The following is a 14,215-nucleotide window of genomic DNA, read 5'->3' as shown; positions in this document are numbered from 1 at the left end:
TCAGAAAACACAAACATTAAATGAAAAACATAGAAAACACAAATAAATTGTGCTAATTCAAGAACAATCACTATTGGTCTTGACAAAAATCTTTCCAGATCACTTACTCTACACAAACATGAATACACTTCTTTTCTTCAACAAAAACAGGATGATACCACATATATTATTTTATTATCTATTCCTACTTTTTTCCTATTAATTAATGTATCAAATTTGGCTTCCCTTGTGGCTCACAAGGATAGTAAAGAGTAGTAAAGAATCTCCTGCCAAGCAGGAGACGCTGGTTCAATCCCTGGGTTGGGGAGATTCCCTGGAGGAGGAAATGGCAAACCCACTCCAGTATTCTTGCCTGGGAAATCCCAGGGACAGAGAAGCCTGGAGGGATACATCAAGTACAACCATTAGAATATGATAGGCAAAGATGGAGATAAGATTATTTAGGTAGAAAGAGAATGAGAGGTCTAGAGATAAGAAAGCTGGTTTGTTTTATTCCTTTATTATACCACTTACAAGTGTAAACACATAATGTTGAAAGTTTCAAGTCACTTCGACCTTTCCCCTCTCCCAAGAAAAAGGGCAAAGTAAAAAACACTGGTGTTCACAGGAAAGTGGTATCTTTGGTACTCCCGTCAGGACTACCATTACTAACCCCAACAAACCCACAACTATTTACAATTCCAGGAGATCATGTGCTTAGGTACAGCTCTATAACCACAACTACTACTACCTCTTCCAGAATTCACAGTTTATAAAGTTCATTAACTCACTCCAACATTTATTTAGCAGTTATGTGTTAGGTACTATGTTAGCTACCAGCCCTACAAAGATGAATAAGGACCTCAATAGCAAGTTCTGCTTTCAAAAGCAAATGTCCTTCAGTAGGACCTGAACTAAAAATGAGGACAAGTTCGTACCCATTACAATGGCTATTATTCCAAAACAAAAACACAGGAAATAACTAGTGTTGGTGAGGATATAGAGATACTGGAACCCTTGTGCACCGCTAGCAGAAATATAAAATGAAGCAGCTGCTATACAAAACAGTTCGGCAGTTCCTCAAAAAATTAAACATAGAATTATCATGCTATCCTAAAATTTCACTTTTGGGAATACCCCAAAAAAATTTAAAGCAAAGACTGGAACAAATATTTATACATCTGTATTCATAGCAGCTATATTCATAATAGCCAAAAAGTGGAAGGAACTCAAGTGTCTGATGAATGAATGATTAAACTAAACGTTGGGCATAAATATACAGTGAAATATTATTCAGTCTTAAAAAGGAAGGAAATTCTGACACTTGTTACAACATGGATGAATCTTGAAGACATTGTGCTAAGTGAAATAAGCCAATCACAAAAGGACAAATATTTTATGATTTCACTTAAATGAGGTACTGGAGTAGTCAAATTCAGAGAGAAAGAAAAAAAGTAGAATGGTGGTTTGCCAGGAATTGAGGGGAGGGGAGAACAGGGAATTATTGTTTAACATGTATAGTATTTCAGTTTCAGAAGCTGAAAAAGTGCTGAAGAAGGATAGTGGTAATGACATACCAAGGTGACTGTACTTAAGGCCACTGAACTGCACACTTAAAAATGATTGGAATGGGGTAATTCCTTGGTGGTCTCGTGGTTAGGACTCCGAACTTTCACTGCCGGGACTGGGTTCAATCCCTGGTTGAGGAATTAAGATCCCATAGGCTGCATGGTATGCCAAAAAACAAACAAGAAAAGGTTCAAATGGTAAATTTTATGTTATATATATTTTGCATACATGCATGCTAAGTCACTTCAGTCATGTCCAACTCGTTGCAACACTATGGATTGTAGCCTGTCACACTCCTCTGCCCACTGGATTCTCCAGGCAAGAATACTGGATTGGGAAGCCATGCCCTCCTCCAGGCGATCCCTCTGACCCTAGGATCAAACCCACATCTCCTGCATTGGCAGGCGGTTTCTTTACCACTAGTGCAACATGTATATTTTGCCACAATTAAAAAAAAATTCTGAGGAATATTATCTATAAGTGCTACTATGAAATAGCCAGGATATATTAAGTAAAAAAACAAGGTAGAGAAAACAAACAGTATGACACTATATCAAAAGAATGTGAAAGAATATATAGCTATAAACAGATATTATATAGACATTTTCTATAATTACTATAATTTTTAACAGAAGGATAAACAAAAAGCTTTAAAAAAAACTACCCCCAAGGGAAGGAAAGAATAAGGTTAGGATTCAGCCGGTAAAGAATCTACCTGCAGACTCTGGTTTGATTTCTGGGTCGGGAAGATCCCCTGGAGAAGGGATAGTCTACCCACTCCAGTATTCATGGGCTTCCCTGGTGGCTCAGATGGTAAATAATTTGCCTGAAATTCGGGAGACCTGAGTTCGATCCCTGAGTTGGGAAGATCCCCTGAAGGAGGGCATGACTACCCACTCCAATACTCTTGCTTGGAGAATCCCCTTGGACAGAGGAGCCTAACAGGCTACAGTCCATTGGGTCTCAAAGAGTCAGACATGAATGAGTGACTAAGCACAAACACAGTCCAGAAACTAGACTCTTCTGAATGTACCTTGTCTTATACATCAAGTTTTTAAACATGATTATAAAATAAAATTAAACAAAAAAAATTTTAAGTCGTTCCTCAAAATCAAAGAAAAACAAACCTAAACTGTGTATTGAGTTAAACCAAATAGAAGAGTACTTAACTCTAAAACATAGTAATCTGACTGCACATCCTTGGTGAAATACATCCTAAGGACATAAGAAATACAAATAAATCTTACAGTGCTTTCAGTAATGATACTGCTAGTAATAATACTGATATTATTCTGAAATTATGTAATGTCTGTATATCATAAGGTTTCAGTATGAGAAGAAACAAAAATTCTAAAATATTAAATAAAAACTCTCCAATATTATTTAATTACAAGTTATCAGTATAAACTCATGCTGAAGTTTCTTTTTCAAAAAAAGTATTTCCTAGCTCCATCTCCGAAAAGACCTATAAATTACTAACCTAGTATCAATAAGCATAGCACCCAGATAGCAGTCTGTGAAAATGCGTGAAAATTCTTTCCAACTAAAAGGAAACAGCACTCCCTAAAGAAAGTGATAATTCAAGTTCTGAGGCAGAATTTTATGAAATGAGGTTGGATCATACCAGAAAGCAAGGAAGCTATCAGAAACCACTAGGGTAGTATCAAAAACACTTAGGAGCTATGTTGAAGAGGTGCTCACTACCGAAGAAGGAACCGACTGAGCCACAACAAAAAAATAACTGCAATGGACTGAAACACATAAAACATGGTAAAAATCCATAAGTTCATAATGATACTTGAAAGGAGAACAATGATATTTAAAAGGAGAAAGATCTCATTAGTCACTTTTGAAAGATTCTTGTGAATCAATTTATTATCCTAAAAACTAACAAAGGAGAACAGTTGTGTATTTACTGTCTTTTTTATATAAACTGAACATAAAAGTAACTCAACAGTCCAGTAATCAAAATGAGGAAGTTTCTGTTTATAAAGTATTCTAGCTGAGAAATGAAGAATAACAGAATATCACCATTTTCAGTTCAGTTCAGTCGCTCAGTTGTGTCCGACTCTTTGCGACCCCATGAATCGCAGCACGCCAGGCCTCCCTGGCCATCACCAACTCCAGGAATTTACTCAAACTCATGTCCATTGAGTCGGTGATGCCATCCAACCATCTCATCCTCTGTCATCCCCTTTTCCTCCTGCCCTCAATCCCTCCCAGCATCAGGGTCTTTTCCAATAAGTCAACTCTTCGCATAAGGTGGCCAAAGTATTGGAGTTTCAGCTTCAGCATCAGTCCTTCCAATGAACACCCAGGACTGATCTCCTTTAGGATGGACTGGTTGGATCTCCTTGCAGTCCAAGGGACTCTCAAGAGTCTTCTCCAACACCACAGTTCAAAAGCATCAATTTTTCGGCACTCAGCTTTCTTCACAGTCCAACTCTCACTCACATCCATACATGACCCCTGGAAAAACCATAGCTTTGACTAGACAGAGCTTTGTTGGCAAAATAATGTCTCTGCTTTTTAATATGCTATCTAAGTTGGTCATAACTTTCCTTCCAAGGAGTAAGCGTCTTTTAATTTCATGGCTGCAATCACCATTTTACAAACCCCTAATAAAATTCTTGACCGAGGGAATGACCAATGGCTGCTAAAATTATACAGAGTAACAGACAGATATTATAGTGCCTTGGAAGTATTCTTTCAAAACAGAAACAGAGGAACATGGTCAATAACACCACAGGGATGCAAACAGCAAAACAGAGTCTGAGAAAATCTGTAAGGCAAGTGTATTACAAGAAAAAAGGAAGAGGGGAAATGGAGAAACTATAAATTAAGAGACATATCAATTGAATGTAATGCATGAACCCTTGATTTGAAAAGCCAACTATTAAAAAACTGTGAAATTGTAAGCGTAATTTGGGCTTCCCTGATGGCTCAGATGGTAAACAATCTCACTGCAATTTGGGAGACCTGGGTTTGATCTCTGGGTTGGGAAGATCCCCTGGAGGAAGGCATAGCAATCTACTCCAGTGTTCCTGCCTGGAGAATCCCATAGACAGAAGAGCCTGGTGGGCTACAGTCCCTGGGGTTGCAAAGAGTCGGACACGACAGAGAGACTAAGCACAGCACAAGGGTAATTTGAACATTTATTTGAACATATATTTGAAAATACTGAGGAAGTGATATGTTTACATATTTTGAGAGAGTCCTTACTCTATAGAGATATATATGGAAATATTTATGGATGAAATTATGGTGTGTGGCACTTGCTTCAATGTAACCCAGCTGGGTATGCAGTCATAAATGAAGCAAGACTAGTATCAGCTGATAATTTTTGCAGCTGGATGATGGGTATATGGTGTTCCATGTATGTCCACATAGCTGAACTCTTCCTTAATAAAAAGTTGCGGGGAGAAAAGGCTAAAATTTGAGTTTGGATGACTGGGAAACTATTTCAAACATGCTTTGTTCTTAATGAGCCATAAAGGATACCAAGAATGTTCAGGCTTTGAGGATCTCTGTTTCCACTAGGATCTATGCACCTGCCAGTTTCTCATGCTATAAGAAAATCTTTAAGGAGAATTACAAAAGAAAACAGGAAATGGAGGCAAGTAGGAACCATCCCGGGAGTTTTTCCCTCTGATTACCCTATACAGGTTTAGTTTGAAGAAAAAAAAAAAAAGCAATCAACCTTCCAAAGAAATTAAAGACTGCTTATTTCACAATCTAACTAGAAGTAAACAGATTGACAGGCAGCAAAGAATGATGCTCTGCATTTTAAGAGCATTTTAACTTTTTAAAGTTCTTTAAAATACACGTAAATTGTACCATTTGATCTTAACAAAAACTTTGGAAAAGGGACAGGGAAAATACTTCCTAGAAGAAACTGACACAAGGGAGTCACAAGATTAGGTAGTGGCAGAACACAAGTCTTCTATTCCTGTTTTAGTGCTTCTTCCAGTAAACTGTACCCATCCTATTCAACTGGGCTTAATTATTCAATATAGGGGAAAAAAAAAACAACTGCTCAGATCTCTTTCATTACCAATAAAGTCATAAATATCTGATAACATGTAGGTTCATAAAAATAGTTACTGACAAGTTGTTGTTCATGTTGGACAGCTCCTAAAAATTTACTTGTCAATTTAGACAGTTCAAAATGGTGTGGGAAACTCAGGAATGAGCAATCTTTTTTCTATCAAAAGCCACAATACTCGGGAAAAAGAAAGACATCAACTTAAGAACTTAAGAAAAATTTAATGTGTGTGTTCGTGTATAAACACACGTTTTGTAAAATAAGAGAAATAAACATACTAACATACTAAACTAACAAGGATCTTTTTTCCAATTTAATAAATGGACATTCACCCCATTCATTTGTTTGAACATGTTCCAACTTCAATGGAAGTATTGAGGAAGAATTCTCTATACACAATGAAAGAACACCCAACTTGTTGATTGTGAACAATAATAAGCAAATTTGAAATAACCCAAATTCTGCAATTTCTCTCCTGGCATCCTTAGCGCAATACCATATATTATTTCATTCGAAGCACTCATTTTGATTCACCAAACATCAGTACAGGAATGAACCCAGGGCAGGCTTGAAGCCTGGGTCTGCTGAAAGATGCTATACCTAGGAAATGTCTTTCAACTCATCCAGTCCCACAAAGAACACTCAAGAATGTGCTGGGGTTACCTGTTCCAATTATTTGCTTCCGCTAAAAGCTGGCAAGCTGACCCAAAGTTCCTGGATCAGAGACAGGAGGGTGTCATCAACAGACAAGTTCTTGTAAGGATCTAAGAATCCTTACTTCTATTTGCAAGTGTGCTGTGCTGATTGCTGACTTTCCATATCCTTTGCTATTACAGAAACTTTACACTCTCAGACTGTCAGGAGACTCTGTCAGCGGCATCACTGTCCTGATATGACAACCAAGTCAACTATCCCTGACATCACTTCATGTCACCAGAGCTTTGTCTTACTCATCTAGGTGCTCTCCCTAGAATGAGTGAAATTCAGAAAGATGCAGTCTCACTGACAACAAAATACCTAGCCTATATGGGCATGTTTGAAGAGAGGACAGAGACAGCTCACCATGCCACCATTATGAAAGCCCCAGGAGCCCACAATGAGAGATGCAAGTTCATGTGAAACAAATACATCATCTTTCTAGTACTCTCTCTCTAGGGTCACTTAGAAATGAAATTTGGAATAGAATTAACACTTGTGGATCATCTATTCTGCATCAAGCATTGAGCTAGCTACTTAAATCTCTCATTTAATCCTAATAGCCATTCAAGGTGCTTTTGTTATTGGTGCCTTTTCACACATGATTTTCACAAAGATGCTGAAGTGAAGTGAAGTCGCTCAATCGTGTCCGACTCTTTGTGATCCCATGAACTGTAGCCATCCATGGGATTTTCCAGGCAAGAGTACTGGAATGGGTTGCCATTTCCTTCTCCAGATCACAGAGTTGTCAGGTGACTTAATTTCAAAGTCTGAAAGCTACTACATGAAAGAGGCAAAAGTTAAACCCAAATCAGTACATAAATCTTTATGACTTATTTCTTACAACTCTATTTGTTTTCCAAAGGAGTTATACTGACTTAAAATGATACCAGAACCAAAGATATGCCTACTTCATTTTTTTGGTGAGAGAACTGGGTAGTTTTAATACCAAACAGGGGCTACCATGCCTGGAAGCAAATTCCTATATTAAACCAATACCCATTTTCATATACCCAATCTAACAGTCTATACCAAATCTCTCCTTACCAGTTAGACTTTGTGTAGTCAGTGGAAGAGCAGAAATATTTTATTCAACCTCTACAATATTTTCAAGTATTTGGACTATACAAGTTGCCCTCTACATTTCAAAATCTATGAATAATAATCTGTCTACAAAATTTCCCAGACAGATTTATATTAGTTTACTTGGAAGTACTAAACCTTTGAATTTTACTATAAAATGACGATTCCAAAACATGTAGTATTCAATTTGCTGAAAGCACTGTAACAAAGGATTAAAGACTAAAATTAAAAAAAAAAAAAAAACTTTAAATTCTATGTACTATGTAGCTACATTAATATTAGAATATGGGAAAATGGTAAAAACTATCACTTTAAGAGAACTGACTCCAAAAGTACTGTGCCAAGTACTTTATAAACGCTTCATTTTGTACCTTCCAAAGTGTTAACTCTATTTTACAAGCAAAGTGACAATGGTAGGAAAGTTCAAATAACTTGCCCAAAGTAATACAGCTAGAAAGTGGTAGCTGCTGCTGCAGTTTGTACAACTCCAAAGCTTTTACCTCTTATTGTCACAGTTTACTGCCTCCTAATTCCTATCTGGTAAACATATCTTTGTCCACAATTTTAAAACCATTATTGAAACACAAACAAAATTATTTTTTAAAAAATTATTTAAACCTATTATTAACTATATCCATTAATTTGTCATAGCTTCTAAAGTAAAATAATTAAAAAGTGCCTAAAGAATTATCATTAGAAAAATTCAAGTAAGGCAACAGATTTTCATGAAGTCCTGAGAGGTCAAGAACAGATAATTCACACAACAAAACCATTATCACCGCTTGGGAGTTACTGTTCTTAAATTGATGTGAAGATAGTAAGACCAGGATACCATCTTAAGTATTTAAAACAATGTAAATACTGTAAACCCACCAGCCTAAAGGCTGAATCAAAGAACCCATTTTCAAAATCATGTTACCTTCAATATTTACTAAGTGAATTATGATTATTATTGTCTGCTCTTTAAAGTCTTATTATCAAATAACAAAAAAGATGTAACCATAACTTGGACAATTTAAACTTCTGAAAGGCTATTACTTCCCCAGTTCCAATGTTTCAAATTTCTTCATAAAAGAATATCTGAAAACGAAGATGAGTAACATTCTCCAAACATGAAATCTTCAATCTATCAGAGTCTGAACCTAAATACATAACTTTTTAATGTACAAGACGCAGTTAAAAATAACATATTAGTTTTTCCTGTTGTTTATCAGACACATTCATTAGACTAATTAAAAGGGCAATACAAGAAAAATTTTCTACGACATGCCAAATAATAGATGAAGTCTTACCTCCATTGCTAAAGCTGCCGTCTGTTGGTCATAATGATTCAGAAGGTTGGGCATGAAGGTAGTGTTATAAGGCAAATCTTGGCACATCCTCAAGGTAATAGGCTCACAAGAAAACAAACTGTGCCCACCTATATGGCCCACAAACATAGTCAAAGGCCACAGATAGAAGACGATCCAACTCATAGCCATGCTTCCTTGATTGAATGAGATTCAGATGATCAGGTCTACTCAATATGTATTTTAGATCTTTGTACACCTGCAGGTCTCAGCTTGAAAGTACTTCTTCTATCTTACTGTTAAGTTCTTCAAACAGAAATACTCTTTGCACCGTCAGAGGTTTGTTAGCTTGGTCTCACAAAAGGCATTTGTTTTGGTTTCACAATATGGGAAAATGACATCATCTTGCCTCTTCTTTTCATTTTATTACATCGGGCACCATTTGGCCAACGTGTCAAGTTGATCAACCACATTCCCAAACAACAGATTCCATCTTAGGAGAAGAGCTATTTCTTCCTTTGATTGAAATATCTGAAAAATAATTTTTTTAAAAAATGGGATAAATTAGCAATTTCCTCTTAAAATATTATAGGCTTGATTATTAAAACTTTGATTAGTTTGGTAAAGCGGCAGGATACAAAATCAGTATACAAAAATCAGTTGCGTTTCTACACACTAACAATCAGCTACTAGAAAGAGAAATTTTAAAATACTGCCTTTGGGACTTTCTGGTGGTCCAGTGATTAAAACTGCACACATCCAGCGCTGGGGCACCGGTGCACTCCCTGGTGGAGAACTAAAATTCCAAATGCCGGGCGTGTGGCTAACAACAACAACCACCACGAACTTTGACGAGAGAGATGATACTGCCTTACAGATAACATACATGGGTATTTCATAAGAAAATACTATAGTTTTTCTACCTTATCATTCTTGCTATAGATATACCAGAGAATCCATAAATAGCATTTAAAGGCACTATTTCCTCCCTCAGTTGTTTATATAACATACAGTTTAATTTCCCCCCATAATGGTAGTTTTTCATTTGTCACAAGACATAATTGATCCATTTTGAAAAACTTGCATGCTGTTGTCCTAAATTTTATTTAAATATCTGCCACACTTAATAACAAGTTATTTAAATTTTATTGTATACGTTTTAATCATTAAATGATTTGGCAGATGGTATCTGTGAAAGGTGTAAAATATAAAAAAAATCAAAAGATATGGATTCAAGCCTCTTCCCGCTATGTGAATCACTTAACTTCTCTGAGCTCAGAATTTTCCTTTCTAAAAATTGCACCTCCCTATCAAAGACAGTATATGAGTGAATTATAAAATAATGTACTCTATAAAAGGTAAAGCAACATCAAAATTTAGGTAGTTTTATTGCTGAATTACAGCGGATATAAAGACTTAACTTCTATCAACCAATACTGAACTGGCAAACAGAAGATTCTAAAAGTAGTATCAGGACATTTTCCCAACAATGCTTCATCCTTTTAAATAGTACAAAAATTTAATACATAGATAGAGAAGATAGATAGACAGATAGATAGATAGATAGATACATAGAGAAAATGTTTGACCAACAAATGCTTCATTACATACAATCAGGCTGCAGAGAAGAGTCAACCCTAGAAAGTTACAGTGTGGGATATGAAAGATTTCCAGTTAGAGTTTCTATCAAGTTTCAGAGTCTGATTTGACACTGCCTTTCCTAGAGGCTTCCCTGGTGGCTCAGACGGTCAAGAATCTGCCTGCAGGAGGGAGGAGCCAAGATGGCGGAGGAATAGGACGGGGAGACCACTTTCTCCCCTACAAATTTATCAAAAGAACAATTCAACACAGAGCAAACTTCACAAAACAGCTTCTGATCGCTAGCTGAGGACATCAGGCGCCCAGAAAAGCAGCCCACTGTCTTCGAAAGGAGAAGTTTTATTATCAGTGCTGTATAGTTGGAGAAGTCTTGAGACTACTGGAAGAATAAAACTGAAATCCAGAGGCAGGAGACTTAAGCCCAAAACCTGAGAACACCAGAAAACTCCTGACTACACGGAACATTAAGTAATAAGAGACCATCCAAAAGCCTCCATACCTACACTGAAACCAACCACCACCCAAGAGCCAGTAAGTTTCAGAGCAAGACATACCACGCAAATTCTCCAGCAACACAGGAACATAGCCCTGAGCATCAACTTACAGGCTGCCCAAAGTCACACATAACACATAGACCCATCTCAAAACTCATTACTGGGCACTCCATTGCACTCCAGAGAGAAGAAATCCAGTTCCACGCACCAGAACACCGACGCAAGCTTCCCTAACCAGGAAACCTTGACAAGTCAATTGTCTAACCCCACCCACTGGGTGAAACTTCCACAATAAAAAGGAACCACAGACCTCCAGAATACAGAAAGCCCACTCCAGACACAGCAATCTAAACAAGATGAAAAGGCAGAGAAATACCCAACAGGTAAAGGAACATGAAAAATGCCCACCAAGTCAAACAAAAGAGGGGGAGATAGGGAATCTACCTGAAAAAGAATTTAGAATAATGATAATAAGAATGATCCAAAATCTTGAAAACAAAATGGAGTTATAGATAAATAGCCTGGAGACAAAGATAGAGGAGATGCAAGAAATGTTTCAATAAAGACCTAGAAGGAATAAAAGAGTCAATTAAAAATGAATAATGCAATAAATGAGATCAAAAACACTCTGGAGGGAACCAAGAGTAGAATAACGGAGACAGAAGATAGGATAAGTGAGGTAGAAGATAAAATGGTGGAAATAAATGAAGCAGAGAGGAAAAAAGAAAAAAGAATCAAAAGAAATGAGGACAACCTCAGGGACCTCTGGGACAATGTGAAACCCCAACATTCGAATCATAGGAGTCCCAGAAGAAGAAGACAAAAAGAAAGGCCATGAGAAAATACTCGAGGAGATAATAGCTGAAAACTTCCCTAAAATGGGGAAGGAAATAGCCACTCAAGTCCAAGAAACCCAGAGAGTCCCAAACAGGATAAACCCAAGGCGAAACACCCCAAGACACATATTAATCAAATTAACAAAGATCAAACACAAAGAACAAATATTAAAAGCAGCAAGGGAAAACAACAAATAACACACAAAGGGATTCCCCTAAGGATAACAGCTGATCTATCAATAGAAACCCTCCAGGCCAGAAGGGAATGGCAGGACATACTAAAGTAATGAAAGAAAATAACCTACAACCTAGATTACTGTATCCAGCAAGGATCTCATTCAGATATGAAGGAGAACTCAAAAGCTTTACAGATAAGCAAAAGCTGAGAGAATGCAGCACCACCAAACCAGCTCTTCAACAAATGCTAAAGGATCTTCTCTAGACAGGAAATGCAGAAAGGTTGTATAAACGTGAACCCAAAACAACAAAGTAAATGGCAACGGGACCACACCTATCAATAATTACCTTAAATGTAAATGGGTTGAACGCCCCAACCAAAAGACAAAGACTGGCTGAATGGATACAAAAACAAGACCCCTATATATGCTGTCTACAAGAGACCCATCTCAAAACAAGGGACACATACAGACTAAAAGTGAAGGGCTGGAAAAAAATATTTCACGCAAACGGAGACCAAAAGAAAGCAGGAGTCACAATACTCATATCAGATAAAATAGACTTTCAAATAAAGGCTGTGAAAAGAGACAAAGAAGGACACTACACAGTGATCAAAGGATCAATCCAAGAAGAAGATATAACAATTATAAATATATATGCACCCAACATAGGAGCACTGCAATATGTAAGGCAAATGCTAACAAGTATGAAAGAGGAAATTAATAGTAACACAATAATAGTGGGAGACTTTAATACCCCACTCATAACTATGGATAGATCAACTAAACAGAAAATTAACAAGGAAACACAAACTTTAAATGACACAATGGACCAGCTAGACCTAATCGATATCTATAGGACATTTCACCCCAAAACAATCAACTTCACCTTTTTCTCAAGTGCACACGGAACCTTCTCCAGAATAGATCACATCCTGGGCCATAAATCTGGTCTTGGTAAATTCAAAAAAATTGAAATCATTCCAGTCACCTTTTCTGACACAGTGCAGTAAGATTAGATCTCAATTACAGGAAAAAAATTGTTAAAAATTCAAACATATGGAGGCTAAATAACACGCTTCTGAATAACCAACAAATCATAGAAGAAATCAAAAAAGAAATCAAAATATGCATAGAAATGAATGAAAATGGAAACGCAACAACCGAAAACCTATGGGACACTGTAAAAGCAGTGCTAAGGGGAAGGTTCATAGCATTACAGGCTTACATCAAGAAACAAGAAAAAAGCCAAATAAATAACCTAACTCTACACCTAAAGCAATTAGAGAAGGAAGAAATGAAGAACCCCAGGGTTAGCAGAAGGAAAGAAATCTTAAAAATTAGGGCAGAAATAAATGCAAAAGAAACTAAAGAGACCATAGCAAAAATCAACAAAGCTAAAAGCTGGTTTTTTTGAAAAAATAAACAAAATTGACAAACCATTAGCAAGACTCATTAAGAAACAAAGAGAGAAGAACCAAATTAACAAAATTAGAAATGAAAATGGAGAGATCACAACAGACAACACTGAAATACAAAGGATCATAAGAGACTACTACCAGCAGCTCTATGCCAATAAAATGGACAACTTGGAAGAAATGGGCAAATTCTTAGAAAAGTATAACTTTTCAAAACTGAACCAGGAAGAAATAGAAGATCTTAACAGATCCATCACAACCAAGGAAATCGAAACTGTAATCAGAAATCTTCCAGCAAACAAAAGCCCAGGACCAGATGGCTTCACAGCTGAATTCTACCAAAAATTTAGAGAAGCGCTAACACCTATCTTACTCAAACTCTTCCAGAAAACTGCAGAAGAAGGTAAACTTCCAAACTCATTCTATGAGGCCACCATCACCCTAATTCCAAAACCAGACAAAGATGCCGCAAAAAAAAGAAAACTACAGGCCAATATCACTGATGAACATAGATGCAAAAATCCTTAACAAAATTCTAGCAAACAGAATCCAACAACATATTAAAAAAATCATACATCATGACCAAGTGGGCTTTATCCCAGGAATGCAAGGATTCTTTAATACCCACAAATCAATCAATGTAATACACCACATTAACAAATTGAAAGAGAAAAACCATATGATTATCTCAATAGATGCAGAGAAAGCCTTTGACAAAATTCAACACCCATTTATGATTAAAACTCTCCAGAAAGCAGGAATAGAAGGAACATACCGCAACATAATAAAAGCTATAAATGACAAACCCACAGCAAGCATTACCCTCAATGGTGAAAAATTGCAAGCATTTCCCCTGAAATCAGGAACAAGACAAGGGTGCCCACTCTCACCACTACTATTCCACATAGTTTTGGAAGTTTTGGCCACAGCAATCAGAGCAGAAAAAGAAGTAAAAGGAATCCAGATAGGAAAAGAAGAAGTGAAACTCTCGCTGTTTGCAGATGACATGATCCTCTACATAGAAAACCCTA

The 14,215-nt window shown here is 36.8% G+C and overlaps 1 protein-coding gene across 3 annotated transcripts in view; it reads right to left on the bottom strand.

The window, feature by feature from the left end:
• FZD3 (frizzled class receptor 3) overlaps window positions 1-14,215 on the bottom strand; it is a 102,227-nt gene that overhangs the window by 78,544 nt on the left and 9,468 nt on the right. For 2 of the 3 annotated variants that reach the window (XM_043486986.1, XM_043486987.1), the window contains exon 2: window positions 8,665-9,192. In XM_043486986.1, the coding sequence (XP_043342921.1) occupies window positions 8,665-8,853 (189 nt within the window). In that variant the 5' untranslated portion in view covers window positions 8,854-9,192. Of the gene's footprint in view, window positions 1-1,556; window positions 1,704-8,664; window positions 9,193-14,215 lie in introns of those variants that run through there. The other variant, XM_043486988.1, reaches the window with a different exon arrangement.

This window comes from Cervus canadensis, chromosome 14 (assembly GCF_019320065.1).
Source record: "Cervus canadensis isolate Bull #8, Minnesota chromosome 14, ASM1932006v1, whole genome shotgun sequence".
NCBI classification, from domain to species: domain Eukaryota; kingdom Metazoa; phylum Chordata; class Mammalia; order Artiodactyla; family Cervidae; genus Cervus; species Cervus canadensis.
This window is presented reverse-complemented; position numbering and strand designations above follow the sequence as displayed.